General features: G+C 36.7%; 1 protein-coding gene across 19 annotated transcripts in view; it reads left to right on the top strand.

Moving 5' to 3' along the window:
• The window catches only part of Npas3 (neuronal PAS domain protein 3), an 869,823-nt gene that overhangs the window by 263,340 nt on the left and 586,895 nt on the right, over positions 1–19,588 (top strand). For 13 of the 19 annotated variants that reach the window (XM_074068169.1, XM_074068167.1, XM_074068174.1 and 10 more), the window contains 2 exons: positions 5,366–5,610; positions 5,722–5,772. In XM_074068169.1, coding sequence (XP_073924270.1) covers positions 5,366–5,610; positions 5,722–5,772 — 296 coding nt within the window. The remainder of the gene's footprint in view (positions 1–5,365; positions 5,611–5,721; positions 5,773–19,588) is intronic. The other 6 variants (XM_074068172.1, XM_074068177.1, XM_074068173.1 and 3 more) reach the window with 1 other exon arrangement.

Genomic DNA, 19,588 nt, shown 5'->3' with positions numbered 1-19,588 from the left:
GTTTTCCCCATTTAGACAAAAGACCCAATAAATGATTAACACCCTCTCCAGTTCTATGAAGAGTTCAGAGATTGAAAATCCTGAGTCAACCTCATAATGTTAACTTTGAGATTGCAATTCTCTTTCTGTAACTCTTCTGGCTTCAGCAGAATTTCACAATTCAGCCTTTCCCCCAGTGTGGAAGCTGAGGGGAGAGATGCTGTTAATCTTGCATCCTTCTCTGGGTAGCAGGAGTCCTGATGAGCTCTCCAAGGTCCTGGATTTGGGGCTTTGCTTGACTTCAACAGAACTTTGAGAGTTGTGATCTTTGGAAGATACTTCAAAAGACCATCTTCCTTCCAAGAGTACAAATACATTCTTTCTGACTAATAATTATCTTTGTCATTTAAAAATCCCCCACAGATATTTTCACAATCTTCCTGAGTAATCCATATTCTTAACAGTTGTTTGCATGTTCATTTATATAAACAAACAAAATTACCGGTCTTGTACTAGAATGCCATTTTTTTTCTAATCTGTTGTGCCAAAACTGTCTGTTAGCTTGTACAGAAAACCATTCACTTATAAACCTTTACAATTCCATTAACTAAACATATATGCACATATGTTTTTACTTGAACAACTCGTTAAGTTTGTTTGTGATATACAGTGGCTAGACCACAGGAATAATGAAGATTGTAATAAAAGGGAGACTCAGTGTCTTGACCTTCAGTGAGTTTTGCTGCATTTAAATACACAGTGTGGTTTATCAGAACCAAAGACTAGGAAACATGTTGATGGATGAGAAGAGATCGTACATTATAAATGAGCACTGTGGACATTCAAAGAATAGAGCTGTCAGTGTGATATGAGCTTGCATGTTCATTAGTCACGTCATAGATAGGACCACTGTGTCACACACCACTATAAACACTTCACAAAACTCTCATGTTCTTTCTACCAATGCCTTTACGAGGTAGGATAGTAGTGGCATATTTCACAGACAAGAAAAAGACAATGGAAGTCAAATTAACTTGCTGAACTTTACATATTTAGTTAGTGACGGACCCAGGATTTATGCCAGGCATTCTGGCTCCACATCCAATGTTCTTCTTCTTCTTTTTATTTATTTACTTATTTTTATTGAACTGGGGTTTGAACTTAGGGCCTTGTACTTGCTAGGCAAGCACTCTACCAGTGAGCCATGGGTCCAGCCCTTTTTGCTTTTTGTTTTTCAAATAGAGTCTTGTGTTTATGCCTTGCCTGCTTGGCCCTCAATCCTTCTAGTTATGCTTCCCATATAGCTGGGATGACAGGTGTGCACCACTGTGCCCAGCTTTTTATTGATTGAGATGGGATCTCTTGAACTTTTTGCCTGTGATGGCCTTGGACCGTGATGCTCTGATCGTCACCTCCTGAGTAGCTGCATTATAGGTGTGAGCCACAGTGCCTGGCTTCCATGTTCTTATAGAATGAAATTCTAAGTATTAGATTATTACCCTTTTGGTCAGGGTGATGGACCCTTTTTGAGGATCAGAATATCATTCACTATTTCTCCTGAAAATGTACATACACACATAATTTTGCATATGCTATCCAGAGAGAAAAATATGTGTGTGTCCTTTGTAATTTGTTGGTTTTGTTTTATGTTGGTGGTGATAATTATCCTTAGTATGATATTGTAGTCACCAAAAAATGGATATTTTTATCATCTCTGCTGAGGATTAATGGGGTCTTTTCCCCCCTGTTATCCAGAGTCTAAACTGAAAAACACTAGAGCTGTAGGAAGTTTAGGTTCAAGAAATAACTAATTGTGGACCTGATATTTAATCATACTTTAATTGGCAGAGATTGGCACTATAATATTTTACTCATGTACAACCAAGCCACAATTTCTTTAGTATTCCAGATATGTAACCAGATTTTGTTTTGTTTAGAAAAAAATATACAAGTACAAAGTTTATTTTAGGTTTTGATGTAGCCCTTAATTCAATTTGAAAATTGCTTATAACTAGGCTCTACTTTACAAAAACAAGCAAAAGATTAATCCACAAGCTGTGATATTGTCTTAAGGTCTTTAGCTTCATCCATTATACTAGCATCTCAGCCACCTTTATAATCCATTGACTGTATTTCTTATCTGTTGCCCTCAAGACCAATTACTACTTACTGCAGATATAGTGCTATCATTCTGAAAGTCTTCTGAACTATGATGTCTGCATAATTATGCGACATGGGAGTCACGGAAACCCCTTATTATTAAGATCATGGCCAAGGAGAATACTCCTGTAAGGGAACATAGTGTGTGTTAAGAGTTGGAGGGAGAGAGGTGGATGAGAGAACAGCAGAAAGATAGGGTAGGTACACATAAAGTGAGTCCTGCCCAGTACTGTTTTAGAAAACTAAATAAAGCACGATGCATAGACAAGGCATTCAAAGGTGTTAGTGTCTGTTTGTTGTTCAAGTATATTAAAAAAAACTATCTTCTCCTTATAAATATTTGGAGCCCACTAAGTTGACCTCTGGCATTTTGGGCTTTGCCTCCCTAGAGGATGATTTTTTTCCAAAATTAAACTATATTTTTTGGTTTATTTTTATTTTTATCTGATAAATGCCAAAACATAAAATTTGTACATATTATTAGGGTATCATATATACATTGCATAATGTTTAAGTCATGTTAAACATTTATCTCTGCAAACATTTGTTATTTGTGGAAAATATTTTCGAAATTGCTTCTTCTAGCCTTTCAAACTATACATTATTGTGGTAATGCACCATCATGTACAATTGCACATCAGAGCTTCTTGCTCCAAAGTAACCACAATGTAGTAGCCATTGATCAAACTTTTCCTGTTTCTCTCCCCCTCCCCTACTATCCCTGGTCCTCATGAGGATTAATTTTTTCCTTTATTGACAAGCGTATGCATTAATATAAATTTCAGAATAATTGCTTAATCATCCACTTTGCTTCAATTGCATAGAGAAATTCCTGGCACACATATTAGGAATATTAATTAGATAATGAATGGATTCATTTATGATTGTTTGGGTGACAGGTGTAAAGGAAAATTACAAATATGATACATCAAGACTACATTCACAATTGGCCTCCCAAAGTATTACCCAGTTGTAAAATGAGTCCCTGATCCATATTGGACATGTTTTGTTTAGCTTGCACAATTTTTAAAACTTCAATTAGTTACCATACTAAAATTGGAAAATGTCATAGGAAAAATTCAGATTTTTTAATCTAGAAATTACAACACTGGAAATCTGGCAACACTGGCCAGCCTTCCCCAAAGCAGTGGGCAACTGAAACTGTGTGCTGTTCCTTTGCTGGGGTTGTTGACATCCAGTTCTCCATGGTCCCCATCCGTCCTCTGTACTCATTGACATTCCCTGCCTTAACCTTAAAGGCCCTTGAGTTTGCAACCCCTGCTCTAGAGCTCCATCATAGTCACTTACTGAACTGAAAAAATGTGTAAGTATAGCCTACCTTCTGGAGTAGTATTTGGTAACAGGAGCACACAAAAAAAGCAAAGCACTGAACTTGAACCACTGCTCCATACCCCATGTACAAGTGTCAAAAACCAGTTCTTTTGTTAGAGTCAACTTAGCTATTGTTACTTAAATTGCTTTTATTATATAAAAGGCCTAAGACTCTTTTATCTAAGATGTTAACTGAACTCTGGTTAGACTCATACTCTGTTCTGTTTTACAACCTTTCTCACTCTATTTACATAGTTGTCAACAAGCCAAAATTGAGCATTTGTAGAATCAAAGAGGACTGGCCAAAATACTGGGAAATAAGTGACATAATGCATCTTTTCCAGGTGAATTAGTGATGTTTCTTTCTGAGTCTTATCAGGGGACAAAGTTTTGTCACCTGAGAGTGACTTTGAAAATGATAGCATTTACTTGTCTAGTTTTGAGATACATGTAGGTAGCTAACATGGAACATTATACTGATAGAGCTAACATGATATCCTGGTTGGGACATTAATCTAGTATTTGAAGAGAGCATTAGGCATTTCTTAAATTACAGAGATATTCAGTAAGGTATTTTGTATATGTGTAGTGTGCAGTTTCTACTCTGAATCATGGTCAGAGATGCTATAATGTAGCCTGGCATATTTTATCCATAGTATATTAACAGAGAATGAAACAATACTGCTGAACCCTGGTCTAGTCCTCTAGTCTTCCTTCCTTGTTTCTCTCTTGTTATTTTATAAAAGGAATACAAAATGTAGATTTAAAGACTTCGAATGCCCTCACAGTGCAATAATGTGGATAGTTAATAGTTATCTTATTAGTGCCTTAGTACCATAAATAATACCCAGTTACTTATCATGGAGTCTGACTCTGAATGCATTTCTCATCAGACACAAAGCAGACAGAATGGGTCAGAGGAGGTGGAATTCTCTCATCAGGTGCTCATCTACAACTTCAGTTGTGCTAGATTCTGCCCTCAGCAACGTGAACACACTTCAAACAGAAATGCACATGAATAGTTAAAGAAAAATGCTGAATCCCACCTGTTGCCTCTTCTGTGAAGTAATATGTCTATAATGTTTATAAATTTTAATAACCCAGACAGGGCTTTATCTGTCAACATAAAATTTATGTTATCTGAAAGTTCGACTTTTTTTTTGACAATGTATCCTTTAGTATCTTAGTGATTGTATATATCTACGAATGCATGTCCATTGGTAAGGAATTATCATATTCTCTTATCAATTGGACATCTGCACATTGTGAAAGTTGCGTTTAAATCTTTATTTTCAATGTGATGTTTTGTTCATCTGACTGAAGGTGTCATGATCCTTACTGAGGGCTAGCATCGTATTTGATTCTGTCAAAGTGAATTGTGTTTGTGTTTACCTTTTGTTCCCCAAGATGATAATCAAAATAAAATTTACAAAACATTTCCTTTTGATGGCTTAAGATCCCATGGTGATGAGAGTTGAATGAACCAAATCATTAATGTGAGAATAGGTATATGAACACAAGCCCAATCTTTTAAATTGCTTATTGCTAATCACATCGACCCTCACCTCCAAACCTTATGTCTTAGAAACAATGACTTTATCTCTATGCGTGCGCAATTGGAGAGAGAAAAAAAAAACCTAATAAGCAAAACACAATTTTTACACATTAGACTTGAATTTGTGACAAAAAATAAAAAGTAGCCAGAGGAAGAATTTGTGGTTTTAGCCTGAAACTCATTTTCCTATGGCCCTGGAGATTTCAAAATAGTTTTCGGTTGATTTTTGCTGGGGGAAAAAAAAGGAAATTAAAAAACAAAGCAAAATGAAAAAACAGCTTCTGCCTGATGATGGAACGATGTATTCTAAACAATACTTTCCCACTCCTTCAATTTCAGTTTACAAGCATTGAGAAAGGAGAAGTCTCGAGATGCAGCTCGCTCCCGCCGGGGAAAAGAAAATTTTGAGTTCTATGAATTGGCTAAGTTGTTGCCACTTCCTGCAGCCATCACCAGCCAGCTTGACAAGGCATCCATCATTCGACTTACGATTAGCTATCTGAAAATGAGGGACTTTGCTAACCAGGGGGATCCTCCATGGAACTTGCGAATGGAAGGTCCTCCACCCAACACATCAGTAAAAGGTAAGCTTTAGGCCACTGTTTGGTCTTGAATATGGTGGTCTGTAAGTGTCTCTAAGATGAAATGTTTACCATCATCCTTTCTTCTTTTCCTGCATATCAAATCCTTTAAAGGGATACAAATGTGGAAATCTGAACTCTGCATGAGAAAGACACCATGTGAAGGTGAAATAAACCTCTTCTTCTATTTCTATTTTATTTTCAAAAAGTCTGCTACCCTAAATAGTCTATTACTTTAATATATAAGATTTCACAGAAATGAGAATGAAATGATTTACACATTAAAGCACTTCTGGAGTTTAATTTGTGTTATGCTAATACATACAGATTCTTCTTGAGGGGTGGAGCATGGGAATGTTCACTAAAGGTTGGAACTGATTTGTTCTGATTTACGTAATCAAAGAGAGGAAGGGAGTGAAGTCCAAATGGAGCAGGGGTTTTTGAGTTAATGATTTTGTTGACCATAAAAATCAATCCATGTGTTAATGTTGCCTAAAAGTCATAAATATAAACATGTATTTTTTATTCAAATTCTTGAAGCAGTTAATCTTTAATTTACTATTTTTAAATGTTAGGCCTTTTTTGCTCTGATATTTAAGACCAGTATTTTCTTGGGTGTTCCTGAAACACATAATAATTTATGGCATTTTTAGCATTTAAATATGCATGTATGTATTTATTGATTCTTTTGTGGAGTTGAACATTGATTTTCTATCCTTAAAGGTTCAGCTAGAGTCTCATGTCCGAACTTTGTTTCTAGACACTTTGATGAGCACAGAATAAAACTGGGCTTTTTGGGAAGTTATAGGTGGCCTCTTTTTGGGGGGAGAATTAAGTTCTTCAGTCCTATGATTACACCTTGCCAATTACCTTTTGAAAAGTCCTTATAGTGTTGTAGGAAATGGTAGTGATGGGGAGCTGTAATCTTTTATAGGATTTTCATTCAATTGAAGGGTTAAAGCAGTTACTATTTGAGATTGCATACTAAGAGCTGTGATCATATATATGACACATGTATGTGTGACTGTCTTGTAGGTTAAGCACCCCTAATCCAGAAATCCTAAATCTGAAAGGCTCCAAATTTTCTTAAGAACCAACATCATGCCACAACTGGGAATTTCCACATTGTGAAGCTTTGTGTCATGCATGAATAAAACTATTACAATATTGTATAATATTACTTCCAGGCCATGTGTACAAGGCACATATGAAATATAAATGAATTTTCTGTTTAGACTTGGGCCCCTTTCCAAGATTTCTATTATGTATATACAAATATTCCAAAATTAGAAAAGATCTGAAATCTGTAACACTTCTGGTCCCAAGCATTTTGGATAAGGGATACTTGATCTGTAATTTCATAAGGACTGTGAGAGGAGGGAAATCAGAATTTAAATTGCAACAGATTATTTTCTCTAGAGCAGTGGTTGGCAAACATTTTTGGTAAAGGGCCATATAGTAAATATTTTCGGCTTTGGTGTCTCCTCAACTCTGCCAGTATAGCATGAAATCAGACATAGACAATATGTAAATAAATGGATGTGGCTATGTTCCAACAAAATTGTGTTTACAAAACAGCAGCCACTGAGTTTGGCCCATAGGCCATAGTTTACAGACCATTGCTCTGGAGTATATGACATTCAAAGGTTGAGGAGAAAACACAACTGAGGTTCCTCTCTGGTAGACAATGGCAACTAAATAGAGGCACATTCCTTCTGTCCTTGTACAACCCCTCTATCCTGGCGAATGTGTATATCAACTTGGTAACGCACTAATGCATGTTCTAGATACTAAAGTAGTAACGAATTTTCCCAAACAAAAGGTTTGACTATAACTCTATTAAATATATTTTAGATGTGTTTTTCACTCTAGTTTGATGCATAGGCTATCTTCATGTTTATTTCAAATCATGAAGGATGAAATAAGTTCAGTAGGTTAGAAATTGCACAGTGTGAAAAATTTGTTGTTATTCAAGTTGAAGTAGGTTGATAGACTGGACTTGCATTTCTTTAGCATAATTATCTTTTACTTCCATTTTAAAAGAGTTTGTTGTCTTCATAGTGACAGAGTCCAAAGTAGAAGAGTTTGATGGTAATTGTTTGTCACTCTGTTGTGATATAATAGTCCAACTTATGTTTAGAATTTTGGCCTTTTAAGATGCAAACTTTTAGAATATATAAAAATTTGACCTCATTTTACATATAAGAGAACTGACTATATGAGTAAGTATTAGCAGATCTAAGGCAAGAATCCAGTTTTCTTGCCTTTCTTTCTAGTGCTCAATCTCTCATATATGATTTTTATTAATTATATCTGTTTGGGGTCACTACCATCAAACATTCCAGGTATAATTTTCTTAGCTTTAGACTATGACTTTAGTCAACTCTGTAACTATTTATTATGGTGTAGATAAACCATGTCTTGGCCCCATGAGTGTTACAGTCTGAGGAAAGGCATGGGGTATCACTAAGAAAAACAAGCAGGTGGAGATGGGTGTGTTGGAGCCTGGGAGGAGATAGTAGATCTTATTAGTTAAAAAATTATAGCCAAATTATGGCAGATCATCTACATTGATAAACATGGACTTTCACTATTGATTAGCTGGCAATACCTGGAACTAAAAATGTAAGCTCAGTGACTCCATCCTGTTAATCCTGGCTCTCAAAAGCTCCTAGCATGTAGTGGACACTTTTTGCAAACTGCTTCTGCTATAGAGTATATGTGCAATTTATTGCTCTACTCTGGGCCTTTAATGCAAAACTGCTACTCATTCTGATCAAACATTCATGAAACAACAACATCAAAAGAAATTCATTTTAATTTATTAAGGTCTTCTCTGTTGTGCCCTTGAAGAAGTTCGTATGGATAAACAAGCTTATATAAATAGCCTGCGGCATCGTGTTAGTGCAGGTCATAATCCAACAATGAAAACAATAGACATTGTACTTGGTGCCTCTCCAAGCAGTCACTTGAACAGACCTAAGGGCATTTGGAAGCTTGTATGAAAAGCACCTTACACTATGTAGGCAACATTTTTTAATGTGATGAGTTGATGATGTTAATAATTAAATTTCAAAGCTTAAATTTAAATTTGTCCCACACAACTATATAGAACTTTAATCATTTTAATTTACTGCTTTGGAAAGGTCTTTTACTCTGCTCTGCATTCATCACATCTTTTCTTAACAGTCTGTGAAGGTTGATGAGTTTATTTAGTGATGCCCATTGTATACAGATTATTACAAGCTATGTTTGCAGAGAAAGCACTCAGGTGACAGTATGTAATATGTCCCCAGTCAATTACTTCATGGAAATGATATGTTAAGCAATTGGAAGGTAACAGTTTTTTTTCTATTATTTTAGAAATATCTGTATTGTTATAATACAGATCAAATCTACAATGAACATTATGCATTATTCAGGAAAGGACCAGGCATTCTCAGCAGTGTTTCAGCTAAATAACTGATGATTGTAACCTTTAAAGAAATCTCATTGTGGTGACTTGGTAAATCACTTCTCCATTCATAGTAATCTCTATTTAGAGGCTATCTAGAAACCATTACATCTTTTATTAATCTTAAAAGCAATAGCTGCTGATTTGACATTTGCTAAAACTAGATAAATTTTCTGTCTTTCTTATATCACAGACTTCAGTCAACTTTTGGAGTATGTCTGTTGCAACTCTATTAATCCAGGAATATTTACTATTTTAAGCATAAGTTTTATTTTAGTTTAAGCATTGCAGCTTTTAAACAATTTCCTTGTGTGTGACAGCCCATGATGTTAAAACATGAAAAATATCAGACATTCCTAGTCCTTAGAAAAGAACAATTGAAAAATATGCATGATAACTGGTGATTAAACTGACTGTACATATTATGGAAGAACTTTACTCTTTTCATAAAATTTCCCTTACTGTTTCTTTATGAATTAAGTTGTAGTTCTTTCTGAGAGGAGAGACTTACAGGTCTTCATTTAAGCAACGTGTTACCTATTCTTAGTCAAAGACCAGACTCCTATTTAAGCAATGATGTTTCATGGAGTCACTTAATGTACTCATATAGGGTAATTTAGCATAGGTTATCCTCTAGAGTGACACTGACTTACTACTGCAATGGCTGTCCCCAAAACTTAGGTAGCATTTTATAAAATGGATTATCTTTCAGTAGAAAGGTAGAGATTCTGAGGCTGTCTGGATGATAGATCTTCTTGGTCTAAATAGCACAAAGGTCTTCTACTTTCTGCTTTGGCACTTTACTGTGTGCCAACATGCATTTACTTCTAACAAGTGACATTTATGCTTGGGGGCAAGTGTTACATTCCTCCTTCCCGAAAAACCTGTGAGAGGAAAACTCTTAGGTTTAATACACGGTCATGTACATTCTGCTTATGACATTCCTCTTCTCTTTTTAAACAGGCAAAGGATAGAACCCAGACCGAAATCCTAGGTTCTGAGCAAAAGCTTCCTGTAGGGGTAAGAGAGTAGGCCTAAATGTGGAAACCTTGTTCTTGTCTGACTCCTATTCTTACCTCTGTCATTCTCAGAAGGCTCACTGCTCTGGTCTCTACTTTCATTTGCCTTAACTCAAAGTTGCTGTTGTCACCAAGTGGAAAATGAGCCATCCAAAAGCTGAGCTGCCAACATTCATTACTGTTTACTTTGGTAGTGAGTGCCAGCTCTTACTAGTATATGGAAATGCAATGCCTTTTCTTAGGCATGCTTCTAGGATGGCTTTTTAAATTTTCTTGATTTATTGTGCATTAATATGAGGGCATTTCATTGTGCTAATTACACACATGTACACAGTGTACTGAGAACATGTTCACCTCTCCATTATATTCCCATTTCCCCTCTCCTCTTTTCCCCATCTTTCAAGCAGTGTTTGTTGGTTTCGTGATGCTGTCTTCATATGTAAATATGTAGCATACTCCATCCTCTTACTCCTCCAACTGACCTCTCTCCAATTCCCTATTCACACTCGTGTCCCATTATTATTATCATCATTGCCATCATTTTAGGTCTAAGTTCCACAAATGAATGAGAACGTGATATTTGGCCTCTTGAGCTTGGCTTATTGTGCTCAGCATGATCTCTCGTTCCATCTATTTTCCTGCAAATGATGTAATTTCATCTTTATTCGTAGCTGAGTAATATTCCATTGTGTGTGTGTGTACATATATATAATTTTTTTATTCTTTATTTTCTCATTCATTGGTTGTTGGGCATCTTGGCTGATTGCACAGTTTTGGCCATTGTGAAGACAACATGAATGCGTGGGTGTGCAGATATCTCCTGTGTATTGATTTACACTCCTTCAGATATATGCCCAAGACTAGTTTATTGAGGAACCTCCACGGTGATTTCCATAGTGGTTGCACTAATTTACATTCCCACCAACAGTGTGTGAGGGTTCCTTTCCCCCCATGGCCTTGCCAGCATTTGTTGTTTTTTTCTTGATGATTGCCAGTCTGACTGAGGTGAGGTGGAATCTCAGTGTAGTTTTGATTTGCAGGTCCTTTGTGGCCTAAGGATGTTGAACATTGCTTCATGTCTTTAGTAGGCATTTGTATTTCTTCTTCTGAGAACTGTCTGTTGAATTAATTCGCCCATTTATTAATTGGATTATTTGTTCTGCTGTTTAGTTTGGTTTTTTTTTTTTTTTTTAGCTTTTTGTATATTCTGGATATTAATCCCTTATATTTGAATAGCTGATGAAGATTTTCTTCCATTTTGTGGGTTGTTGTCTCTTGATTCTGGTAACTGTTTCATGTGACATGTAGAAACTTTTTAATTTGATGCAATCCCATTTCTCAATTATTGCTGTTATTTCTTGGGCAATTTGAGTCCTATTCTGAAAATCATTATCTATGCCTGTATCTTCCAGTGTTTTTTCCTATATAGTTTCAAGCTTACATTAAGATCTTTGATCCATTTGGAGTTGGTTTTTATATAGGATGGTAGTGAGGGGACTAATTTCAGTCTTCTCCATATAGATAGTTTTCCCAGCACCATTTTTTTTATGGTACTGGGGTTTGAACTCAGGGCCTATACCTTGAGCCACTCCTCCATTCCTTTTTTGTGATAGGACTTTTTCAAGATAGAATCGTGAGAACTCTTTGCCCAGGCTGGCTTTGAACCACAATCCTCCTGATCTCTACCTTCTGAGTAGCTAGGATTATAGGCATGAGCCACTGGCATCTGGCTCCAGCACCATTTTTGAAGAGGTCTTGTCTCTACTATATGTCTTTGGCTGTTTTGTGAAAGAGCAGATGGTTTTGGTTGTGTGGGTTTATTTCTGGCTGTTCTGTGCCATTGGTCTTTGGGCCTGTTTTGGTGACAGTGCCAAGTTGGTTTTGTTACTATGACTTCATAGTATAATTTGAAGTCTGGTATTGTGATCATTTCTAGCGTTACTCTTTTTGCTAAGGATTGCTTTTGTTGTTCATGGTCTTTTATTCTTCCATATGTATTAGGATTGTTTTTTCTACTTCTGTTAAAAATGACATTGGGATGTTGAGGGACATTGTATCAAATATGTAGATTGCTTTCAGTAGTATAACCATTTTCATGATATTAATCCTCCCGATCCATGAGCACGGCCTATTCGTGTTTTCCTAGGAGCTTGAGGTATACTCATAGAATTCTTTCTTCAATATTTTATAATTTTCATTGTAGAGGTCTTTCACCTCCTTGGTTAAGTTCATGTGTAGATTTTTTTTTTTTTGAGAATATTGTGAATGGAATTGCTTTCCTGAGTTCTTTCTCTGGCTTTTCATTATTGGTATATAGAAAAGTACTGATTTTTGTATGTTGATTTTATATCCTGCTACACTGTCAAAAGTATTAATCATCATATCTAGGAGACTTTTGGTGGAATTCTTGGAATCTTTTACATATAGAATCATATCATCTGTGAAAAAGAATAATTTGACTTCTTTTTTCCATATTCAGACCCCTTTTATTTATTTCTCTTGACTTATTGTTCTGTCTAGAAGTTCTAGTACTACATTGAAAAAGAGTTGGGAGAGTGGACGCACTTGTTTCATTCCTGACTTTAGAAGAAATGGTTCCATTTTTCCCCCTTTCCTAGCAAGTTGGTTATAGGTTTGCATAGCCTTTATTATGTTGAGGTACATTCTTTCTATTCCTAGTTTCTTCAGACCTTTTATCATGAAAGGATGTTGAATTTTATCAAAGGTTTCATACTGCATCAACTAAGATGATCATGATTTTTGTTCTGGATTCTGTTTGTGTGCTGAATTGCATTTCTTGATTTACATATGCTGAACCATCCTTGCATCCATGGAGTGAAACCAACTTGATCATGGTGTATGATCTTTTTAATGTGTTGAATTCAGTTTGTATTTTATTGAGAATTTTTTCATTTATGTTCATTGAAGAGATTGGCCTATCATTCTCTTTTTGTGTGTGTGTGTGTCCTTGTTCGGTTTTAGAATTAGTATTACTACTGGCTTCATAGAATGAGTTTGGTAGTGCTGCTTTGTTTTCTATTTCCTGGAATAGTTTAAGGTGTATTGGTGTTAATTCTTTTTTCGGTCTGATAGAACATGGTGGTAAGTCTATTGGGTCCTGGGTTTTTCTTTCTTGAGAGATTCTTTATTACTGCTTCAATTTCATTGCTTATTATAGTTATAAGTAGTTTATATCCTCTTGGTTTAATTTTGGTAGGTCAAATGCATCTAGAAATTTAAGTGTTTCTTCTAGATTTTCCCATTTGTTTGAATATAGGTTTTCAAAGTATTCCATCATGTTCATCTGGAGTTCATTGATTTGTTGTAATACTCCTTTTTCATCTCTAATTTTTATTAATTTAGATCTTTTCCCTCCTTGTCCTTGACAGATTGACCAAGAGTTTATCAATCTTATTTGTCTTTTCAAGGAACCAACTTTTTGCTTCATTGATTCTTTGTAGATTTTTTTTAGTCTCTTGTTCATTAATTTCTACACTAATATTTATAATTTCTTTCCCTTTGTTAATTTTGGGTTTGGCTTGTTCTTGTTTTTCTGTGAGCTTGAAGTACATCATTAAGGTTATTTATTTGAGATCTATTTGATTTTGTAATGTAGGCACTTATGACTATAAAATTTCAGATTCTGGTAGGTTGTGTTTTCATTTTTATTGGATTCTAGGAACTTTTTGGATTTCCTCCCTTATTTCTTTAATGATCCATTGGTTGTTCAACATTGTGTTGTTCTGTCTCCATGTGTTTGCATATTTTCTGTAGTTTCTTTTGCTGTTAAATTCTGATTTTATTCCAATATGTTCTGATAGATATTATGGAGTTATCTTAGTTTTCTTATATTTTCTAAGATTTGCTTTGTGTCCTAAGATTTGGAGAAAGATCCATAAACCACTGAGAATATGTATTGTGCAGCTGCTGGATGAAGTACTCTGTAAATGTCTGTTATGTCAATTTGGTCTATCATGTAGTTTAATTCTGAGGTTTCTTTATTGATATTTTTTGTTCTGATTACATATCTACTGGTGAGAGTGGAATATTGAAGTCTCCCATTATTATTCTGTTGGGGCCTGTTTGTGTTTTATGTATAGTAGGGTTGGTTTAATGAAGTTGGGTACACCAACATTTGGTGCATGTCCTCTTTCATTTCATTGATAACTCATATAATCATGTTTTTGAGTTCTTTGGGCTTTCTTTTCCTTTTTACTATCCTTAGTATCTGTTACTGTGGGGTTGGTGACCTTTGGGGGTACATTTTGAATTTTTTCATATTTCTTTTGGTTCTGTATTGAGATTTACACATCTGAGATCAAATTCATTGACTGGAAGTTTTGATCACCTTCATATGCAGTTGAAGTATTTGCAGTGTTCAGGCAGGACTGTATAGTGGGAGGGTTGCGATATAGTTTCTCACCACTAGGTTGGGGGATAGCTCCATAGGCATGCTTTTGCCTGTACCAGGCCTGGTCCCCAGCACTTCTCAGAGGAGAAGTCTCCAGTGTTTTCCTTTTTTATGAGTTAATGTTATATGTGGGATGAGGATGGGGCTGGTCACGGGTCTGTTGTCTACTTCTATGCCATTTCCATCTTAGAAGCTTCCCTTCTTTTTGTACTAGAAGCCACTACAGGTCACATGGTACTTTTTAGTCTATAGGCCAGGCAAGTTCCCATTTGCTATACATGTCCCCCTGTCTGTGCCCAGAATAATATAAATGCAACCCCCTCAGGATGTCTCCTATGGGCACCTGATACTGGGGGCAGGGGAAACAAATAGCAACTGAACTCTGCTGGTACTGGGACTTTCTCTAGCCAAGGAGGGTGAGCCACCACCAACCATCAGGCCCTTTACTGCCTGCACTCCTGATGCTGCTTTAATTTCTCAACTCACCTGTGTCAAAGTTCCCCCTCTTTGCAGCTCCTTCTGACTGTCTCCCAATAGTCATGAGCTGCAGTTGTTTAATTTGCTAACTGTCCTGGCTGGCTCAGTCTTAAAGCCTGCCACGTAACCAGCAGATTGAGGGGACTCTTGCAACCTGAGTTCTCTGCCAGTGGAGCTAGGTACTTTGTTCTGGACTTTGACCTTAGTTAGTATAGCTGACCTTAGTATAGTATAGGGCAGGGTGATAACCTCAGGGCTCTTTGCTGCTTCTCAGGCTACTGCCAGTAGCCCTCAGCTTGCCTCAGCCAAAACCTCTCCATCTCTACATATGCCTCTGGTGGCAGTTCCCACGTGGATGCTGTGGCTGGGAGTCACTCCCTGGGCTGTGATTTTTCAAGTGTCCTGAATTACTCAGTCTCAAAGCTCACCTGCCTGCAGGCTGTTTGCTTGCAGTTTCTGTAACCCGTGCTCTCTGCTAGAGAAGGATATGTGCATTGTTTTTGAAATTTTCCACAGATGGGTACAGTGGGTCTGCCAAACACTGCTTTTCATTCCTGAGCTCTCTTTAACTTCTTAGCTTGCCCCAAGTCAAAGCCTCTCCCTCTCCAGGAGCCTCTCATAACCATCCGCTCTTATATACTGGTCAGGTGTCTCAAGATGCCCTGAGCTGCAATTGCCCCTTGTTTTCAAGATACCCTCCCCCACCCCAAGTACCTCAGTCTTGGTCAGAAGGTCCTTTGTCAAGATGACACCTTGCCATAACTTTCTCAGGTATGGGGAACCAAAGGTCATCTTGTCTGCTGCTGATCAGTCATGTTGGTGAGACCACTGTCACATCAAATACCCACACTGGGGTTAAACTAGGGTTAAGGTTTGTGGAAGGTGTGGTTTCTGACCCACTGTTTGGTCTGCCAATCGGTTACAGAGGCCACTGGTTTACCTTGGTGTGGAGGCTTCAGCTTCCCCTCCCCTGGGAGAATTGGGGCTGGAGATGCAAACTGTTTATTAATTTACTTTGTTGCCTTTCTATTTCACCCAATTTTTCAGCTGTCTTGTCTCTTCTTTGTGGTCTCAGAGTTCTTTCTCTCTTTTGCTCTTCTTTATGTAGTCTCTCCTTTGTTACCCAGACTCTTATTCATGGAGACTGTTGGAGAAAGCTTCTACTTCTCCACCATCTTCAGAGATGTCCTATGATGGCTTTTTAATTACATGATACTATCCTTTTATATATTTTACAGTGAAGTTATTGCTTCTGAAAAAAGTTTGTATAAGGACTAACTTTTTGCATGATAGGACAAGTAATGTTTATATAACCACACTTCCCCAAGGTCATTTCCAATGACACTGGGTGGGAAGAGCTTCTAGAAAAATGGGGGCTTAATGATGATAGCGTCTGTCCTTGAGACTCTAATTCTATGCAGTTTCACTTTTTATCATGAAAGCTTTGATATCTACAAAGGTGTATTTATAATCTAATCTAGCATGAGAGGATTATATAGTTTTGCTGGTATTTTGTTACATGCCACAGTCAAAGAGTTTGACTAGTCACCATTGTTTCCAAGTACATCTGTTATGATTGACAACCAGAATTATCCTCAACTCCAAATACTAAATGAAAGCATGTTTTTAAGAGTGGTAACTGAGGATACATGAATATCCAGCTATGTCGGGGAACAACCAATCACAACATGTTAAGGTTGTAACTTAGAACTGGCACAGGCATTTCTCCACATTGCTTGGGTCAGAGCAAGTTTTGTGAGTTAGACCAAAGGACAGGGACATCCAGTATCTTTTGGAAGATACTATGCTGAAATATAGCTAATTACATGGACACAGGCTAAAGAGTAGGGATGAGTAATTTAATGTACCTCATCAGGGGTCACTACTTGTGTTTTGTTTCCATTTTTAGGTGTTTCATTTTTAGAAGTGGAAACCAGAAAGTGCGGACACGAGAGTATGCCTGTACTCTTTTGCATTCTACATCAAGATTCATTGGGCTGCCCCTCTTTCCACTATTATCTCATTTTTCTCTAGCAATAACAAATGCTGTAAACCATAAATGGTTTGTCATCTGACTGGAATGCCCTTTTCCTTTGTAGAAGCAATCTGTTTTCCTACCCATCATAAATGCCATGGCCGATATTCCTATAACAAAAGACAAGGAGAAGTGTTTATTTTATTAAAGTTTTATGCGACATGGAAAAGACTCAGGGAAACCTGTATTTTTTTGCTTAGGTTCAATGAAGAATGGACAGTCATGTAGCAATGTGATCAGACAACAGGCTGTAATGTAATGGTAATAGACTGAGAGGGGCACTCAGCATGACTTCTTTTTCAGATTCTTCACAGCCTTTCTGTATAGCTTTCCTCCTTCTGGGCAAGACATCTGACACATAAAGGTTTTGTAGGGGAGAAGGAAGAGTCAGAGAGTGACATTACTAGGTTTTATGGCCTGTTCTCTGGGAGAGGTGTTCTAGTTTCTCTGATCATATTGGAAGAGAGAGAGAGGGCAGAGAAATAAGAGCTGAGGAGAGCCAGATAGAACATATTGCTTCTGAAGCACTTCTAGTCTCCTCCAGTTCAAAGTACTCAGCATGTCAAAGTGCCATACATTAGGGTATCGTGTTTTGAGCTCCAATGTCTTTTGAGTTTGCTGAACTCCTATTTAACTTTCAAAACCCAACTCAGATATCATGTTCTTAGGAAAACCTTATCTCCTTCTCAGAGCATCAGTCATTTCTTTCTGTAAGGCATTGTGACATTATTATCAACTTAAAATTTTCTTCTTTACTTACCTGTCCCTAATTTATACTCTGAGCTAATTGAGGGGATATTCTGGGTCGTCTTCCTTATTTTTGCATTTCCAGGCCACTATATAATACCTATGAGAGTAAATATTTAACCATCCTTTAAAATTAAATTGTGTAGAGTTGAATTGTATCTGAAGAGTGCTTTCTTAGCAGAGCTAAATAATACCGATGAAAGTTATCATTGGATGGTCTTAGTCACAATTTAGGAAGAAGAATAAGAAAGATAAAAGGAAGAGAAGAAAATGGAAGGGATGAGAGATGAGAATAGTGTGAAAACAAAGAAGAAACAGTTCATGGAGAAGTGGCAGCCCCTGACGTGAGCTGCCAGCCCCTGCCGTGAGCTGCCAGCCCCTGCCCTGTAGATTCTTTTACGAGATGCACAGGAAGGGGAGTTGAAACTCGTATCTTGGGTATATAAATTCAAGCTTACCCAAAAAATATCTCACTTACTTCTCTAGTAAGTGTTCTGCCCTGCAGGTTTTTATGCCAACTAGAGAAATTAATGTGAAATCAATAAATAATTGTATGGCAGCTTTTAATAAAATTTAACAAACCATGTGACTTGTGTTATAAAGCTCTCCCTCATTTGGATTTCCTTTTCTCAGTGATTGTAGTCCATGATTACTTACTCTCTAATCCTAAATCCTAATTCCTTAGAAAGGATTTAGTAAGTATTATCTCAAATTAGCCTCTCCTGGGACTAAAAACCCAAGTTTTTGGAAGCTGTTTGTTAATAATTGCAAAAATCACAGATTCTCACTCTTCATATTCTGCTAATATTTCTGTTTTTCTTTTCTTTTACTTAATTTCCATATACACAAAGATATTATATCACCCTTGGACTATGGGTTCAAAATGTATGACATAGGTCCTTCACTTAGTTTTTTAAAAATCTGTTTTGATCATTGAGATTTAAACACATATAATTATCATAAATAAAAGGCAGAAAAATAAAACAGTATACAATGAAGTTTTAAATTAAATAAGTCAACTGCCAAATATATAACACAGATGAAATATGACTGTGGAACTTTATGTATTTTTATTTGCTTTTACTCTCTTGATAAAACTTTAGGGAACACACTTAAATTCTACATCACATCCAACTTATTTAAAAAAGTCTACCAGTTCTCAATAATGTACATTTTAGTCATGGCATCTGGCAGTATTGCATTAGACTGTATTGTATTCTTTCAAGTTTATGTGCTGTGTTCTTTAGGGCTAGAATTCTTTACTATGCTTTTGTTAGCCCTATCACCCCTTGCAAGCACAATATATAGTTTCAGTGCTCTGCAGATAACAATATTTCATGGACATAGCAAAGAAGGAGTCACCTCTGACTGCTTTATATGATTGAAATTGTACTGTGGCTTTAATTTTCAGAAGCGGCTTTCTAGATACTGTGCATAAGTCTTAGCTATGTCTTAATAAACATGTGGTGACCTCCACCTGTAAAATCTAATGTAGCTTTGAGTACTGATTGGCCATAGCTCTTCATGTCCTTTCTGGGTCCATAATATGCCAGTAAATGTCAGAACCTAGGCAGGAAAGAATGGCCAACAGAATCTTTGGTTTAAAACCCCACTTCAGTTGCTTTGCTGTTTTGTTGAGAAAACCAATGTAGAGAGAAGTTGAGTGACAAAAGTAAAGTCAATAGCAAAGTTGGGACCAGAATTCAGACTTCTGGATTTCTTGTTCAGCACATTTTCCTGCATGATGAAGAACATGTTATTTTGCAGTCATTCACAACTCACTGAAATTTGTCTCCATTGACATCATATGTGAACGTATGTGCACGTGTATGCCTCCT

This window comes from Castor canadensis, chromosome 3 (genome assembly GCF_047511655.1).
Source record: "Castor canadensis chromosome 3, mCasCan1.hap1v2, whole genome shotgun sequence".
NCBI classification, from domain to species: Eukaryota; Metazoa; Chordata; class Mammalia; order Rodentia; family Castoridae; genus Castor; species Castor canadensis.
This window is presented reverse-complemented; position numbering and strand designations above follow the sequence as displayed.